The following is an 18804-nucleotide window of genomic DNA, read 5'->3' on the forward strand; positions in this document are numbered from 1 at the left end:
CATATCTTTGCATAAATGATTTTATTAACAGCATTCAATAGTACAGCTCAAATTCCAGAACAGAACAGCTGAAGTACAACACACGTTCACAAAATTATAACCTTTAACAGAACTAAAAATAAGCAATATTCAAAGAAGCCAAAGGAATGGTTGTACAGTACAAAGGCAGACTGGGAAAGACTTATCGTCATATTGTACCACAATATTGAAAAGTAACGTGACAAAACTCACAGGACGTGTACTGTTACAGTTGGATGACCAAAGCAATATGCCTGGCCAAGTCAGTACAAAGATTTTGATCGATTAATGCTTTCCTCATTGATCAAATTATCTTTCCAAATGTTATATTAAAAAGGACAAATCAGAATAGTTTTAAATAGAATGCAAGTTTCATGCGACATACTGGAGGTTTGGCACTGGAGGGTGACAACGTTTTGGAATCTTGAATTGAGACAAAAGCTTAACATACAGTCTGTAACTAAGGAATATCTGTAGCGAGTATGATCTAAATAATATTTGTCTCCATTTTTTTTTTCTCCTGTGCATTACAAACCAAATACTACACGCAAACAAAATGTTATTTATATGTGCAGATGAACACCACTAAAATCGTCTTCAAATGTAGAATAACTAAAACAAATAGTTTTGAATGACAGGAGAAAATAAGTCAACCTTCACACATCAACAAAAATGAATCGGCATCAATCAGTAAAAAACTAAAAGGGCATTTCCATCATGCTGTTTTCAACCAATAGGAAAACACAACTAGTATGTAGAAGAAGAGAAAGCCCATGATCCTCTGCAAACTTTCTTTCAGTATTGATTATGGAGTAAACCAAAAGAGCATCTTTGGATAAACGTACATGCCAGGGTCGGAGTCTTTATCCAATCCATTCAACTAATTTAAATCTACCTATGAATCGAATGTAAATTATTTTCCTGAATTGACGGAATTAAAATGTCACTGAACCCAACACGGACGAGCTAGGAAATCTTCACAGGACCTCTTGGGAAGAAAATCATCTACTAACATAAAAAGAGAATTTATGCTACATCATAGAATACATCATAACAATGGAAGAAGCATGGCCAACCTTAGTCTGATGATCATGTTCAAACTGAAACGTCTTCTGGGCTTTAGCATATCATAAATAGTGTCTCCTGCAGTTATTCTCTAGAATGCGGACTCTCTCAAAACACACCTAGTATTCACTGCCAGTCTGCCAAGGTCAACCTGCTAACAGAATAGAGTAGCATCACTTTAGATACGCATCTCTAAACCACAGTCATCATAGGTCATCAGTTTCAGACATGCCACCTCTTCAACAGGCACCTCAACCAGCTCCACACCAGATCAGACCAATGTTGCTATCTGCAATATGAAAAACAAAATGGCCTCACTGCGGAATCCTACCTGATACTCATTGTGCAAGCTCCGTTTATTTACAGAGCTCTAACTCTACACAAACAGCTCCCCTGAACAGATCTATGATGTTATGGGAACTGGGGGGGGGGGGGGGGTTAGTAGGGAAAGTCCCAGCTTTGTGTCTCAAACCCCTCTCCACTATGCCAAACACGTCATCTCTCTGGCTTCTGGACACTACTGAAATGACAAGCTCTTTCTCCTCCGCTCGGACACTGTGCCGTTTATGAAGCACTCCGATGGTTCCTTCCAGTCTCTCCTAGTGGTTTACCTTTACTTAAGATCTGGACCAACGTGCTCTTGAGACATGAGCTACATCATACATCTTCCAACAAAATAACAGACACCACCATATATATAGGGCACACTCAGCACAGAATGATAGATCACACAACCTCTGTTGGGTTGTTGAGTGAAACAGGAAAAATCACAAAGATCCTCCTCTCCCAACTACTGCAACAAAAAGCCATTAACGTAATTGATCTGTTTGGCTGTCTGAGAAAGCGATCTGTGCCATTGAGAAAGCTAAGCTACAGATTCCCAGGGAACCTAGAGAGGCCTTATCCCCGAGGTGAAACCCTTACCATACTGGTCAAATAGGTCTGCTTCTTCCACAGACAGGAAAGGCATTGAGTAAGAAACACACACAGAGAGAGAGAGGATGTAGAGGACAAGAGGGATAGAGACCCAGTCAGTGAGTCAGTAAGAGAGGGCCTGTTGCCCTGCCTAGAAGGGTGGTAGGGGTCAGCGGTTGTAGAGGCCCAAGCCTGGTTGCTTGGTTGGTTTCTGCTGTGTGTTCTATCTGTGGAGAAGTCATTTCTCCCGGTAGTACAGCAGGTACATCTTCAGAGGCTCCGGGAGGGGCAGACACAGAATCCTCTCTCTCAGGATGTTTATAGGTGGCTCTGCCCGGAGTAGCTCCCCTGTCTCCCTCTCTGCTTCCTCCTCCTCTTCCTCTTCCTCCCCTCCCACCCCCCGGGATGCTCTTCCCTGCTCCTCCCCTCCCACCCCCCGGGATGCCCTTCCCTGCTCCTCCCGTCCCACGCCCTGGGCTGCCCTTCCCTGTTCCACCCCTCCCACCCCCCGGGATGCCCTTCCCTGCTCCTCCCCTCCCACCCCCCAGGATGCCCTTCCCTGCTCCTCCTCGTCCCGCTCCCCGCGGTTATTGTTGTTGTCCAGGGGAGCGGGGGTAGGGAGGGCACTGCTCACCACGTGCTTGTTAGCCAGTACCACAGAGTTGCAGTGGCGCCGGTGAACGCGCCGGCGTTTAAAGCGTGGGCCATACTTGTGGAGCCCACTGACTCCCAGGCCCCTGCCTCCTCCAAAAGAGCCCCGGCCCCGTGGGTGACCCTCCCTGCTGTCCGTGGTCACTCTGAGGGTGTGGCGGATGGATATACGAGCCAGCTCCTGCAGCGTCCGCACCTCAAACATGGCTGCTCCGTGGGTCACCAGAGAGATGATCGAGAGGAAAGGACACAGAGAATGATGGGAAAGTTAGAACATGGCTAACGTGAGTATTCTTTCCATGGTGACAAAACGTTTTAAAAAGGCATGGACAGACCACTGGGATTGTAGAGTGTCTGCCGGCCGAGAGTACTTAGCACCTCTGAACAGTGCCGGACGTAATTTGCTAACCGATTCTACATGTAGAAATGGGCGATATGACAGCCGTCAGTCAGCAACGGTGGGGTGGTCCCTATAGCACACCGCGCCGACAGCAAGCGAACGAACGGCCCCCCGTACTGCGCAGAGCGACAATCGGTCTGGCGAGTTTCCTCCTTTGAACTGACTCCCATGTATAATCACAAACTGATAAGGCACTCACGTAGTGGGACTGTCTTGGGTTTGCCATTGGTGTTATTGGTGTGATCTTTGGGCAGCACCAGAGGAGCGAAGGACACAGCAATGATCTTTTTGGTCTCCCAGCTGCTCTGTCCTGTACGTGTGATCTTGGTCAGCTAGAAAGGGCACAACAAGAGGGTACATTAGAGCAGTGGTTCCCAAACTGTGCTCCACCCCCAAAAAATATTTTTAAAAATAAACACTTTTTTAAGGAACTCAGTCTGACTTCCAATTTACTCTTGAAAGTTGTAATAGTAAAAAGCACAAGGTGATGTCCAGATCAACTAGCTCATGTCAGTTTTAGCCCTTAGATTTTGTTGTAATGTTTGAGTCACTCAAATATCACATGAATACACAGACATTGAACACATCCGCCACGCTGATCCTCAACACGGGGGGCCCTTCAGAGGTGCGTGCTCATTCCCCTCCTGTACTCCCTGTTCACCCATGACTGCATGGCCAGGCACGACTCCAACACCATCATTAAGTTTGCAGATGACACAACAGTGGTAGGCCTGATCACCGACAACGATGAGACAGCCTATAGGGAGGAGGTCAGAGACCTGGCCTTGTGGTGCCAAGATAACAACCTCTCCCTCAACGTGATCAAGACAAAGGAGATGATTGTGGACTACAAGAAAAAGAGGACTGAGCACGCCCCCATTCTCATCGTTGGAGCAGGTTGAGAGCTTCAAGTTCCTTGGTGTCCACATCACCAACAAACTATCATGGTCCAAACACACCAAGACAGTCGTGAAGAGGGCACGACAAAGCCTATTCCCCCTCAGGAGACTGAAAAGATTTGGCATGGGTCCTCAGATCCTCAAAAAGTTATACAGCTGCACCATCGAGAGCATCCTGACTGGTTGCATCACTGCCTGGTATGGCAACTGCTCGGCCTCCGACCGCAAGGCACTACAGAGGGTAGTGCGTACGGCCCAGTATATCACCTCTATACCAGGCGGTGTCAGAGGAAGGCCCTAAAAATTGTCAAAGACTCCAGCCACCCAAGTCATAGACTGTTCTCTCTGCTACCGCATGGCAAGCGGTACCGGAGCGCCAAGTCTAGGTCCAAAAGGCTTCTTAACATATTTTACCCCCAAGCCATAAGACGCCTGAACAGCTAATCATGGCTACCCGGACTACGTGCATTGTCCCCCCCCCCCCCACCCCTTCTTTTACGCTGCTGCTACTCTCTGTTAATTATCTATGCATAGTCACTTTAACTCACCCTACACGTACATATTACCTCAATTACCTCGAGTAACCTGTACATTGACTCTGTACCGGTACCCCCTGTATATAGCCTCGCTACTGTTATTTTACTGCTGCTCTTTAATTATTTTTTATTTAAATTTTTTTAGTTATCTATTTTTTACTTAACATTTATTTTTCTTAAAACTGCATTGTTGGTTAAAGGCTTGTAAGTAAGCATTTCACTGTAAGGTCTACACCGGTTGTGTTCGGGGCATGTGACAAATAAAATGTGATTTGATGACAATGGACTTTAAACCTGCAAAATTGTCTCTGCCAACAAGAGGGGTGTGAACAGTTTGTGTCATGAACAGTGCTTGTGCCCATAGAAATACATGTGGGGGGAGGGGATGTTCCCCAATGCTGGAAGGGGGGCCTGAGCGAAGTAGTTTGGTAACCCCTGCATTAGGGTACATCCTTGTTGTGTAAGGGTCATTTAAACTACATGTATGCATTTCAGTGTGTGTGTTTGTGTTAGTGTTTATGCACACCTTCTCCTCAAGGGGTAGTACCAGGATACCCCCCACCTTCAGCAGGTTCTTCATGTATTCTTCATGGTCTCTCTGCACCCCCGCCCCACAGTACACCCTGTCATACTGCCTGCTCTCAGGGGGGATCTCCAGGCAGTTCCCCGCCACAAAGGAAGGCTCGCAGAACTCAAACCTTCAACACAAACACAGCATAAACAAAAAAAAACTATCTTCTATACAGGCTACACATGCAAACTCCCACCTGATATTCAACCAGTCACTGAATGCTGTAGATGGGGAAGGTAATCAGAGGTGAAGAGACTCACTTGTCAAAGCTTTCACTGGTTTTGATGAAGTAGTCTAGCTTCTGGTAGGCATACTCAATCACATCAGCATGTAACTCCACCCCATGGTTCACACCAAATGGACCTGGAACCATGATTACAACAGAACAACCATGTGAGCTTTGTACAATCCACAATGCATTTCAATAAAGAAAATACACTTTTCCAATCAGTTGGCCAGCTGATTTCCCCCTTTCCATTCCCAATAAGGCCCAGAGAGGTTGTACCGTCTGCTACAATAACTCACCCAGTATGAGGCCCACCATGGTGCTGAGGTACCCGGTCCCACTGCCCAGGTTGAGGAAGGCCAGGCCAGGGTGAAGGTCCAGGGCCTCCATCACCTCAGAGTAGATACAGGGGGCTGATAGGTGGATGTTGCCGTGCCTCCAGGCCAGGTCCTTGTAGGCGCTGTCACGGTACTCCTCCAGATAGTAGTCGGCCCGGTCGATGGCCCTGAAGGCCCGCTCCACCAGGTCCGAACGGATGTAGTGTGCCTCCTTCAGGTTGTCAATCAACTCGTCATTATCCTCCCCAGCGCTCACAGCTCCTCCCATCTTGACTGGAGAGGGAGAGAAGGGGAACTTCTGGGCCTTTAGCTGAAGAAGAGAAATGGTTAAGTTATCTGAGTCTCTTGCATTGAGACCACTTCAACTAAATAAAAACTTCAACAAAACATCCTCCTCCATGTCATATTTTGTACATTTCAGATGAAACCATCCATCCCTTTTTGCATTGTAATGACTAATACTGAAAGAGCTTCCTAAAAATACTTTCTCAGCACATTAGGTGTGATTGCTGTACCTGTGGCCTTCCCCTGTGAACGACGCCAATGGGGAGATGATAGGACTACCAGCCAAATGTTGAGTGGGCCTGCTGTGTCATAAAGTATTAGAGAAAAAAGGGGTCTGGCCACTTTAATGATGCCTGGTTCCTTTGATGCCCAAGAGACAGTGTGTTTACTTGCCAAATGACTCATGCAAGCACAATAAGTAATGTGTGAAATGTAGGATAACATTTTCCTCGATGGTAATAAATATTTCAGAATAACATTAGGTACAAATTTTTCAACAGATATGACAAAAACACGACCATAGGATGGTGCTTTAGAACTTGACGGACCTTTGCCTTGGGTTAAGAGAAAAGTCTAACCCAATCCAATTATGACCAGAAAATATCAACAACATATGAGCAAACTCATGACATTTAAATGGTTTAGTTACTATCTATATAGTTTTTTTTTTATTGGTTGTCACATTGGAAATCTGAAAAAAGACAAACAGGCAACAACAATCATAATCTGAGTCTTCCACGCACGCAGACAGCAAAACAAAGATTCGGGACAAGGCAAGGACGACAGACAATACACACACGGCAAAATAACTGTAAGATATAATTACCTATAACTTGAAAATCAATTGTATCGTTTTAAAATGACGATTGCTGCTATTGATTTGCTTGTCTTCAGGCTTTTGTTCGAAAGCGCTCAGACAGTGCACCGCTAGCTAGATGTAAACGTTCAACCAGCTAACGCGCTTACGTCATACGTAGGTTACGTAAATTCGTCTTCTTCTTCTTCTTCTTCTTCTTCTTCTTCTTCTATGGATTTTATGGCAGACTACAACCAAAAAGGTGCATTGCCGCCACCAACTGGATGGGTTGAAACCAAAACAAGGTAAAAAGAAAATCCATACGTAATCGGGAAAATAACTTAATTCACCCAAATAAAATAGTACATTGACAAAACAAAACAAAACTCCCACTTCTTCCTTCTTTCTAATCTCCATATCTCCCTTCTCAGGCTGTAGGGCATGAGAGGATGGTACGGCTTGTGACAATATTCCATGTAACTCCTTCGCTGAGAAATCTTTCAGCCCCAGGAACCGCTCTGCTGCTTCCACAATGATTTCTATCTTCCTGGACCTTCTCTCCACCTTGGCAGTGCCATTTATCACCATCGCTATAAAGGCCACAAAGTCCACTTTCTTAACCTTTAAAATGTCAGGGTCCTGCTGGTGAAAGTCACCCCCTGCCACGAAGGCCTATCCACCACCATGGACTCTTCAAGTGCCCCATTCAAACCCTCAACCCTTTTAACAGCTGCTGCATATGAAATGCTCTGGTCAGCCCTGACTTTGGACACCTCATTCTCCTTCACCCTTGTGGGGCATTCGAAAGACGTGGCTTCATGGTGCCCACCACAATTGCAACATGTCACATTTTCATCACTTTTATAGCACAAAATATAATATTTTCCACAACTTAGACATCTCGGCTTCTCCCTTCTGCAAACACTTGAAACATGACCAAAAGCTTTACAATGGTCACACTGCATTGGTCTTGGGATAAATGCTCTGACTCTATAGTTACTATACTCTAACTGCACTTGAGTAGGGAGAGACTCCATATCAAAAAACAAAAGAACAGATAGACTTCACTTTTTCATCATTCACCACACGATTCATCCGACGTGCATCAACCACTCCAGGAATATTTTTAATCTCTTCAACATCTACTTCCCATGAGACGCCAGATATAACTCCCTTGAGGGGTGCCCTGTTCCTAAGAGACACACACGACACTTCAAACTTGTCAAATCGATTGAGACACAACACACGTTTCTTCTGATCCTCAGAAGCACAAAAAATCAAAACCAGCCCGCCTCTCGCGATCCTCACAGCCTTCACTCTACCCGGCACTCTCTCTACCAGTTTGGATATCTCAAATGGATTCTTCAAGATTGGTACTTCGATAAGCTGCTCCTCATTAACAAACCTTCCTCCTACTAGATATAAAGGGACATTCTCATCACTGTACTCTACTTTGCTCCGTTTTCAATTTTTTTGGACAAGACTCCAATCCTCCTTGATTCTACCGCCATTAGATTTCACAATCCACTTCATCGTCTGCCTCCGCCATCTTTTTTTTCCCCGCCCGTCTGTTATGTAAATACGACACATTTTAAAATCTTTTCCCAATCGAATAAACATTCTGATTGGGTATCGATTGATACAATTTCTGAAAATAACGGGCCCAAACATACAGTATTAATGAAACAAGCACAATGCGAAAGTGAATGTGGTGCAGTATAACTGTATTTTTACAGAAGGAACTTCAGTACATTGTAGGGCTTAACCACTCCTGATTAATATAGTACACCAATCAGTTGAATACGAGTTTTGTACTTAACTTTAGGATTAGGGTTGAGCTGGGATGATGAAGCTAGGTTTAGGTTTATCAACCTGACGGGTGTAGACTAAACGGTGACATTCTTGCTTACAGGCCTTTCCCAATGATGCATAGTTAAACAATTATTCAAAATAGTATATACAGGGAGCACCAGTACCAGATCAATGTGCCGGGGTATGAGGTATTTGAGGTAGATATGTACATGAAGGCAGGGTAAAGTGTCTAGGCATCAGGATAGATAATAATAAGGTATTTGAGGTAGATATGTACATGAAGGCAGGGTAAAGTGTCTAGGCATCAGGATAGATAATAATAAGGTATTTGAGGTAGATATGTATATGAAGGCAGGGTGAAGTGACTAGGCATCAGAACAGATAATAATAAGGTATTTGAGGTAGATATGTATATGAAGGCAGGGTAAAGTGACTAGGCATCAGGATAGATAATAATAAGGTATTTGATGTAGATATGTATATGAAGGCAGGGTAAAGTGACTAGGCATCAGGATAGATAATAATAAGGTATTTGAGGTAGATATGTACATGAAGGCAGGGTAAAGTGACTAGGCATCAGGATAGATAATAAGGTATTTGAGGTAGATATGTATATGAAGGCAGGGTAAAGTGACTAGGCATCAGGATAGATAATAATAAGGTATTTGAGGTAGATATGTACATGAAGGCAGGGTAAAGTGACTAGGCATCAGGATAGATAATAGTAAGGTATTTGAGGTAGATATGTATATGAAGGCAGGGTAAAGTGACTAGGCATCAGGATAGATAATAATACGGTATTTGAGGTAGATATGTATATGAAGGCAGGGTAAAGTGACTAGGCATCAGGATAGATAATAATAAGGTATTTGAGGTAGATATGTACATGAAGGCAGGGTAAAGTGACTGGGCATCAGGATAGATAATAATAAGAGTAAAATAAAGAACAGAGTAGCAGCAGCATATGATGAGTGTAAAAGTGTGTGTGTATATGTGTGAGTTCGTGTATGTGTGTTTGTGTTGTCGGTATGCGCGTGTGTGTTATTATGTGCTGGTGTTTATTTGTTTATTAGGATCCCCATTAGCTTTCACAGAAGCAGCAGCTACTCTTCCTGGGGTCCACAAAAAACACAAAACATGACAAGTAACAAAACACTGGTACACTGATCGACAACGACAATACAAAGATATACAAACAATACAACAACAACAAAAATGATGTGTATGTTAGAGTGTGTCTGTGTATGCGTGTGTGTGTGTGTGTTTGTGTGTGTGTCCTCACAGTCCCCGCTGTTCTATGAGATGTTGTTTAATCATTTTTTTAAAGGTAATTTTGCTGTTTGCTTGAGTAATTGTAAATGGAAGGGCGTTCCATGCGATCATGGCTCTGTATAATACTGTGCATTGCCGTGAATTCGTTTTGGACTTGGCGTCTGTGAAGAGACCCCTTGTGGCATGTCTTTTGGGGGTATGTATGGGTGTCTGCGCTGAATGTTATTTGATTATGCAGACAATCTGGAATCTTCATCACAGTAATATTTCTCATAAAAACTAGAAGAGATGCAGTTAATCTCTTGTCAACCCTCAGCCAGGAAAGACTGGCATGCATGTTGTTGATGTTAGTTCTGTATGTTCAGTTAAGGGCAAGGCGTGCTTAAGTATGTGGTGGTCATGACATTTTGTCAGCCGGTTATTGTCATGCAAAAGCCTGCCGGTCTCACGGTAATTGACCTTGAATTAACATAAACACGTTTAAAATCTCCAGGCCTCCACGCATACAAGCCTCTGATGCACGCCTCTGGAACATCAGAATTTTTAAAAGTCTAATAAACCAATATACACCATCACAATAAATCCATTATTTATTTTAGCCAGGTCTAAAGAGACATTATGATATGAAGAAAATGTATTTCCGAAGAACAGAATATGAGTTGGCCTACTTACTGTATGTTATCTGGCTATGCTCCATGCCATAGGCTGTAGGCTAGTTCATTTAGCTGACAAGATATGCTTATAAGTCCTGTGCCATTATTTAATATTTTATAGTAAGAAGAATATAAATGAATTTAGCTGAATAAAATAGAGAGGATATTTTTCCCATTCTAGAGCGAGAGTGTGCATATGAACTGGCTATGTCGAGTGTAAAAGTGATCATTTGAAACAGGTCCTACCAGCTAGATTTAAAGTTATTTGGCAACTTTAGTTGTGAATGATACAAACCTTAGAATGCCTTAATTTGGGAAACCAAGTGAAATCTGTTCTGGAACATCGATAGTAACATGTTTTCATAATGAAAAATATTTAATTAAACTGTTGACAGCCCCTCTCTCTGTGTGCTGGAGAAAGAAATGAAGGAGAGAGGGGAGGAGATGGAAACTCACAGTGGTGAAATATTATGTAGCTAAAAGTAATGTATCAGCCTATTAATTATCAAAATATAAAAAACCCCAGTAGAGGTTTAGGTCTTCGAGAATGTTTTGAACCAAATACAATGCTTTTAGTTTTAGATGTATTTAAGACCAGTTTATTATTAATCACCCATGATACTGACTGTAACTCCTTATTTAGAATTTCCTCTGCATACATAGTCATTCTAGCTTCGTGTAAGACCAGTGGGAAATCATTTGTAAAAATAGAGAAGAGTAATGGCCCAAGGCAACTACCCTGAGGGACACCGCACTGTACATATCTGCCATTAGAGAAGCTCACATTGAAGAATACTCTCTGGGTTCTGTTGGATAAATAACTCTCCTGCCATGTGATGGCAGGTGATGGAAAGCCATAGCAAGAGAGTTTATTCAATAACAATGTATGATCAGTAACATCAAAGGCTGCAGTGAAATCTAACAGTACAGCTCCAACTATCATCTTATTATCCATTTATTTTAACCAGTCTTCAGTCATCTGAGTCAGTGCAGTGCAAGTTGAGTGCCCTTCTCTAAATGCATGCTGAGAGTCAGTAGTTAACTTGTTCTTTGAACAACAGCATTGTATTTGGTAAAACACTATTTTCTCCATCAGTTTACTAAGAACGGGCAGCAAACTGATTGGGTGGCTGTTACAGCCAGCAAAGGGTGCTTTATTATTTTTAAGCAGTCTATGGCTTGGGTGGCTGGAGCCTTTGGCAATTTTTCGGGCCTTCCTCTGACACCCCCTGATATGGAGGGCCTTCCTTCTGACACCGCCTGATATAGAGGGCCTTCCTCTGACACCGCCTGATATAGAGGTCCTTACTCTGACACCGCCTGATATAGAGGGCCTTCCTCTGACACCGCCTGATATAGAGGGCCTTCCTCTGACACCGCCTGATATAGAGGGCCTTCCTCTGACACCGCCTGATATAGAGGGTTAGGGTTGAAGTTAGGACAGCATGTCAGAGCTGAATGATGTTGCAGGCTACCTCTACCCCAAGATTACAGTATGTATGATGTCTGTTGTATGTATAGTAGCCTAAGAAAAATTGCCTATGGTAATTTCTATTTCTATAGAGCCTATATGAGTCAGAAACATGCCTTCCAAAAGGTTATGGTAGTTCACGTTTGATCATGTTACAGAAACTAGGATACTGGAGCCTGAGGACACTTCACTGACTCAAATATCTGATTCAAATATCCCAGTGAATACAATATTTGAGGTTCTATTACTTGTAGATTCCATGTGGCCCAGCAGATGTCAGTGCTCATCCATGTCAGTACAGCCTGTCATCAAAGACAGTCCCCCATTTTGTCAAACAACAAACAAGAGAGAGGTTGTTTTTTTTTGGCAACCCATAGCCTACAGTGTATGGCATCTACACACATATAGACACAGATATAGACACACACATGTTTGTTTTACTATCCTTGTGGGGACCAAACAATTGATTCCCATTCAAAATCCTATTTTCCCTAACCCTAACTCCTAGCCCTAAACCTAACCCTAATTGTAACCCTACACCTAACCCCCTTAAGTGTAAATCATAGTCCACAGATGCTAGAACGCGATAGTCCGGAGTCCCATTGTGACATAGCTACAGGGCTCTGAGACCACCATCCGCACAGCCCGAACCCGCACCTCCCCACAATCCGGTACACGTCCTCTATTCATTTGAATGTGTTGACAGTTGGAGAAATTGCTTGAGCTACATTGAGAATTCGAAAAGTATGAAAGCCAAAGGTCCAATATTCTAGAACACGGCTGTGCGTGCACGTACACGTTTTGGACTCTGATAGACGCTTTAGCCTAAAATAGCCTTTTTCCTTGAGGGGACCTGCGAAATGTCCCCAGCTGTCCGAATTTTCCTTGTTTTACTATTCTTGTAAGGACGGACTTCTGGTCCCCACAAGAATAGTAAAACCAAACACACACACACACACACACACACACACACACACACACACACACACACACACACACACACACACACACACTAATAAATGCAAGCGAAAGATGCAATTGTCTATAATTCTTTATTAATGTTTTTTGTATAGATAACATTAAAATGGTTGATACCCCCACAATAACTGACATCACTTCTCTTGTTTATAACACTGACACAGGAACACAGGGTCATGGGAACACGTACACAAACACAGAGTCACAATTTCAGCCCAACTACAGAGTTAACTTCCAAAAGAAACAGGAGACCCAGAGAACACACAGCCAAGGCTTGTCCTGCTTTACAAAATGGAAGCAAAGGAACAACCACCTCTACAAAAGTAACAAAAATCTTTACTATCTATCATTGTGGAAGTGCTTGTAATTTTGGAATTTTGTAATTTCCAAAAGGATATTATTAATATCAATGCTTATAAAATTACCAGTAAAAATAGCTCATCTCTGTAAAAATGGGCTAGCAGGACAACCCTTGGTTGTGGATTTTGTCACAAACTCTATGTACTTTTCTTGAACTTTTCTTTAATACAACAACAATAACACTGTTCTTTAATACAAATATGTACAGAGGCTTCAACTTGTTTCAAAATAATACCCTACACACTAATGCATTATCTATAATAAAGTTTATGTTCATTAGATTTTTCCTTCACAGAAAACTGTCCGTGCAGTTTGGTACCTGAATCATCATAATTAGTTTCTCTACCATGTTGATGTTTTGTGTCTCTGTAACAGTATGGGTATGTCACCATGGCAACAGTAGTAGTATCTTCTCCTGCCTGCCTGTCAAAGACATATTTAATCAGCTTTTTTTTTTTTGAATAGCCCCCCAACCCTCCCTGATACCCTGAAAAAGGCATCTTCACCCCTGCCAACCTCCTGAGCAGGATTTGAGCCAGCTTCTTCAAATGTAAACACACCTTTGCCTGCAGTGAGTGGAGCGAGAAAGGCCCAGATGATAAAACCACACAGCTTCAAGCTACAGAACCTACAAAGGGAGTTCGTTTTGGTTTGATTAGCTCAATGACACCTTGTACCATTCTACGAGACATGCCTTTCTCCTGGGGATGTTAGTGTGGTATGTATGTGCGCATGTGATCTACTTTTGATTTGTTACATTTTGAGTTTCTGATTTGGATGAGAATGTTTGAAGTATAGGCACCTAACGATTGGCTCCCTCCCTCGTCTTTCCCTGAAGAGAACAGAATCAGGGGACCGTTCTCAGGGGCTTCAGATGTGTACAGTACCAATCTCAGAATAGGGAGCTTTGGCCTGTCTTTCCTAATGTTCACAGGGTACTCGATTGTGGCCCTGCCTGTCCTCACTTTAACTGGTAAAGAGAGGACACAGGATCCATGTATATCCTGGCCTATCACAGACTGAGATATTAGGTCATTGGTTTTCTATTTACCATTAATCAGGGAGATTCACAGGTATGTGATCACTGTTTATCAGAGCAAACAGAGACATTGTGCTTTTAAATGCAACACTTTTACAACCACAACACGAGACCACATAATTCACAACTATCAACTGAATTTGATAGTTTCACATGCCATGTTACAATCACATGCCATGGGTACAATATGTCATCCATGCTGCTCCATCATGTCTCATCATGTTCCTCCATCGTGTTTCATCCGCAGACGTGAACATTATCATCCATGTAGTCAAATGTAGTGTCAACACAGCATGACATTGGTTGGCGTAACATGACCATGTCTTTCACCAACCAGTCAAACACCCTAGTCAGGGCCAATTTGACACAGTTCAGCTTCAATGCTTCTATCCCATCACAGTCGACCATTTGGAAAATACTGAACCATTACAAATACAGAAGACATAAACTCCTTATATGAAGAATATGTCCATCACTCATTATCAAATGGACAAGCTGTTAACACTTTTGATTACAGTGAGTTCTGTACCTATCTTTATAAATGATTACAGTGAGTTCTGCACCTATCTTTATAAATGATTACAGTGAGTTCTGTACCTATCTTTATAAATGATTACAGTGAGTTCTGTACCTATCTTTATAAATGATTACAGTGAGTTCTGCACCTATCTTTATAAATGATTACAGTGAGTTCTGCACCTATCTTTATAAATTATTACAGTGAGTTCTGTACATATCTTTATAAATGATTACAGTGAGTTCTGCACCTATCTTTATAAATGATTACAGTGAGTTCTGCACCTATCTTTATAAATGATTACAGTGAGTTCTGCACCTATCTTTATAAATGATTACAGTGAGTTCTGTACCTATCTTTATAAATGATTACAGTGAGTTCTGTACCTATCTTTATAAATGATTACAGTGAGTTCTGCACCTATCTTTATAAATGATTACAGTGAGTTCTGTACCTATCTTTATAAATGTGTTTGTCTGTCATTTTGCTATTTCATCTCAGTACCTCAGTGCAGTTCTCGTGTAGTATGCTCGTTTATTAAATGGAGGAGGAAGAATAAGCTACTTTCTTAACTAAATGCATCATGAACTCCTTCCTGAGGAAAGGTTACACAAGACAGAAGGGGAGAAGCCATTAAAGGTTTTGACATTCTGAGTAATGGACATATATTTATGCAACAAACACCTCTTTCAAACCAAGAGGGATTCCTCTAACGCTGCGAATCAATCTCCACTCCCACACGTTCCTCTCTTTTCACTTGGAGGGCTTGATCCAATCCCTGCTATCGCCGCAAGCTTGCTTTAGTCAGCTCTTCCCAGTAACCTGCGAGCCAAACTCTGCATCCCCTCTATTAAAAGAATAGAGGGGTTGGTCAAAATGTTTGGTCTGAAAAGTATTACTGCCAGATATAAAAACGCGATAGCATCAATTGAATCAAACCCCCGGACACTGAAGCAAAGGGCGTTCTACATCTCAGTGTTTAGATTTACATTAAACATAACAAACAGGGCAAATATGCAGTTCTTTGTTTCTTCTGGTGGGGTAAATACCGGTGCTTTGCTAGCGGCCATTACCCAGTGTGCTCTTAGAAGTCCATGCTCAAATGATGGCATTTTCAATGATTATTAAAAAAAACACTGGCTAAAAGCCAATTACACCATCCATGCCCACTAGGCTACCTCATCATATTACCACAGGGTCTCCCAATAGGCTACCTCATCATATTACCACAGGGTCTCCCAATAGGCTACCTCATCATATTATCACAGGGTCTCCCAATAGGCTACCTCATCATATTATCACAGGGTCTCCCAATAGGCTACCTCATCATATTATCACAGGGTCTTCCAATAGGCTACCTCATCATATTATCACAGGGTCTCCCAATAGGCTACCTCATCATATTATCACAGGGTCTCCCAATAGGCTACCTCATCATATTATCACAGGGTCTCCCAATAGGCTACCTCATCATATTATCACAGGGTCTCCCACTAGGCTACCTCATCATATTACCACAGGGTCTCCCAATAGGCTACCTCATCATATTATCACAGGGTCTCCCAATAGGCTACCTCATCATATTACCACAGGGTCTCCCAATAGGCTACCTCATCATATTATCACAGGGTCTCCCAATAGGCTACCTCATCATATTACCACAGGGTCTCCCACTAGGCTACCTCATCATATTATCACAGGGTCTCCCAATAGGCTACCTCATCATATTATCACAGGGTCTCCCAATAGGCTACCTCATCATATTATCACAGGGTCTCCCAATAGGCTACCTCATCATATTATCACAGGGTCTCCCAATAGGCTACCTCATCATATTACCACATGGTCTCCCACTAGGCTACCTCATCATATTATCACAGGGTCTCCCACTAGGCTACCTCATCATATTATCACAGGGTCTCCTACTAGGCTACCTCATCATATTATCACAGGGTCTCCCAATAGGCTACCTCATCATATTACCACAGGGTCTCCCACTAGGCTACCTCATCATATTATCACAGGGTCTCCCACTAGCTGCAACAGATCACTCAGAGCAAGTACTACACTTTCCCTATTGGCTTTTTAACATTGTGATCCGTGTTTGAAAACTCCTCTCAGCGGGCTGACATGATCATAACCTCATCATAACGACACAGTACTGCACAATATAGAGCCAATGTGACCACTATGAAGAGGCCTCTATACATGAACTCACTCACAGGACACTTGAACAAAGAGCCAACCATTTAGTTAAAATGACAGTCATTTCAGATTCAGTACAACATACATTAGCATTTAAAACATTTCGACTTTGGGTCCTTGAAAAGCGTTATAGAAGTCACATGTATTATTATTATTATTATTATTATTATTATTATTATGTCTGGATCAAGGATAGAGAAATCCATAGAAAAGGAAACCTAAAAAACAATCCCAAATATTGTAAATGCCTTTTTACTTTTACCATGACAGTTTTGTTGAGTATCTTTAAAGCCATAGTCATCACCGCCTTTAGTCGTCACAACTCTCAGACAGGTATTGTTCCTTTGATAAGCTAATACAAGAGAAAAAGAGTCAACAATTACACTGGAAAAATATATGTATGTTTCTATTCATATATATAGCATTTTAAATTATATTTATACAGAATGTATATATAGTGTACTTATGGCCATCTTGGCAAAGAAATAAAGGCATCTGAAACAATCCCAACTCTCGGTCTGATGCCCTGGTCATGTCACGTGACCAGACATTGTACATTGCAGAATGCAAAGAATCAGGAAAGAAAGTGAGGGTTTAGTGGCACTTTGTGCATCAACAAATGTCATCTAGAATAAGGCTACAAGGGCGTAGAAGTGGATCTGATATAAATTGTCAAAAAGGTCATCCTCCTTGTTGGTTTAGTTTTTCCTTGATGTCCTTTAAGTGTTTTAGAACCAGACATCCAGTCTAGATGGAACACTCTGGGACAGAGCTCTATGGAGCTTCTGCTCAACACATTGAGAGAAAATAATGAACAGAGAAAAATAATTTATCAAAAAGGCATTAAAACATCTATGGTACATTAAAGATGTTTTGGGTTAGACAGTGTTGGCCGCTACAAAGCGCTTGGAGAGGTAACATTTGATCCTTATATCTATCTATTTTCTTGGTCTTATTTTTCCTGACAAAAAGCAAACAAATCATCGCTGACACAAAGATGCTCTGATACTAACAGAACAGTGATTGCTTTTGTTTTGTTTTTACAACTGCTGGTATATCTAGGAAAGCCTAAGTAATCAAACAATATTGTATTTATTCTTTCTGAGCATGGTTTTTTATTTAATTTAAATATTAGCAATGGACTTTAAGACTACTGAGACTCAGCCATCACAACACACACATAAATAACTAAATAAATATACAACCATATCAATATTTAATATTAAATAAATAATAAATACTTACTTTCTTTTTAAGCCGTGGGTATCTGAAGATACTTTACCGATAAAGGAAATAACATAAATGAAGGAGAAAACTTTTATAAAATTATCAAAACTTTGTCAGTTATAAAATATTTGCAATGAAAAATGCTACAAAATTATTTAAAATAAAATAAGATATATAAAAGAATCAAGTGTGGACAGTTGTCTATATAGTTTTTTTTAAAAATATTGATGTAGAAGACTCCCTGTTTTAAATCTTTATGGTCATGATAGACCAGCAGGGTTGCATTTTTTGATTTACTAAACAATAAAATAAAGTTAATAAATAGATCAAATCAAATAAATACAAGTAGATTAACATACAATGACAATACATTACAATTTGAGCATTCACAAATTTAAATAATTTATTGTACCACAAACTATAGATATGACTAACAGGAATTGAAAAGTGTGCACACTATTACTATCATAATTCAGTTCAAAGAAAAAAGGCTGCATCTGCTGCTCTCAGATCTTGACACCAGTTGTTCCATCAAAAATATATAACAGGCTGTACTGTTGATTTTCAGAA

The 18804-nt window shown here is 41.6% G+C and overlaps 1 protein-coding gene across 2 annotated transcripts; it reads right to left on the bottom strand.

The window, feature by feature from the left end:
- Nucleotides 1-8: 8 nt before the first annotated feature.
- On the bottom strand, nucleotides 9-6841 carry LOC311147497 (protein-L-isoaspartate O-methyltransferase domain-containing protein 2-like). Of its 2 annotated transcripts, XM_084184237.1 has the most exons (7): nucleotides 6731-6841; nucleotides 6135-6206; nucleotides 5581-5929; nucleotides 5316-5418; nucleotides 5011-5182; nucleotides 3249-3381; nucleotides 9-2856 (listed from the first exon to the last, which is right to left on the bottom strand). In XM_084184237.1, exons 3-7 carry the CDS (start codon nucleotides 5885-5887, stop codon nucleotides 2237-2239), a joined length of 1335 nt encoding a protein of 444 aa, XP_084040363.1. In that variant the 5' UTR covers nucleotides 5888-5929; nucleotides 6135-6206; nucleotides 6731-6841; the 3' UTR covers nucleotides 9-2236. The 2 variants fall into 2 exon arrangements, with proteins under 2 accessions (XP_084040363.1, XP_084040364.1); XM_084184238.1 differs by lacking the exon at nucleotides 6135-6206.
- Nucleotides 6842-18804: the final 11963 nt, after the last annotated feature.

Source organism: Coregonus lavaretus (genome assembly GCF_964263955.1).
Source record: "Coregonus lavaretus genome assembly, chromosome: 20".
Taxonomy (NCBI): domain Eukaryota; kingdom Metazoa; phylum Chordata; class Actinopteri; order Salmoniformes; family Salmonidae; genus Coregonus; species Coregonus lavaretus.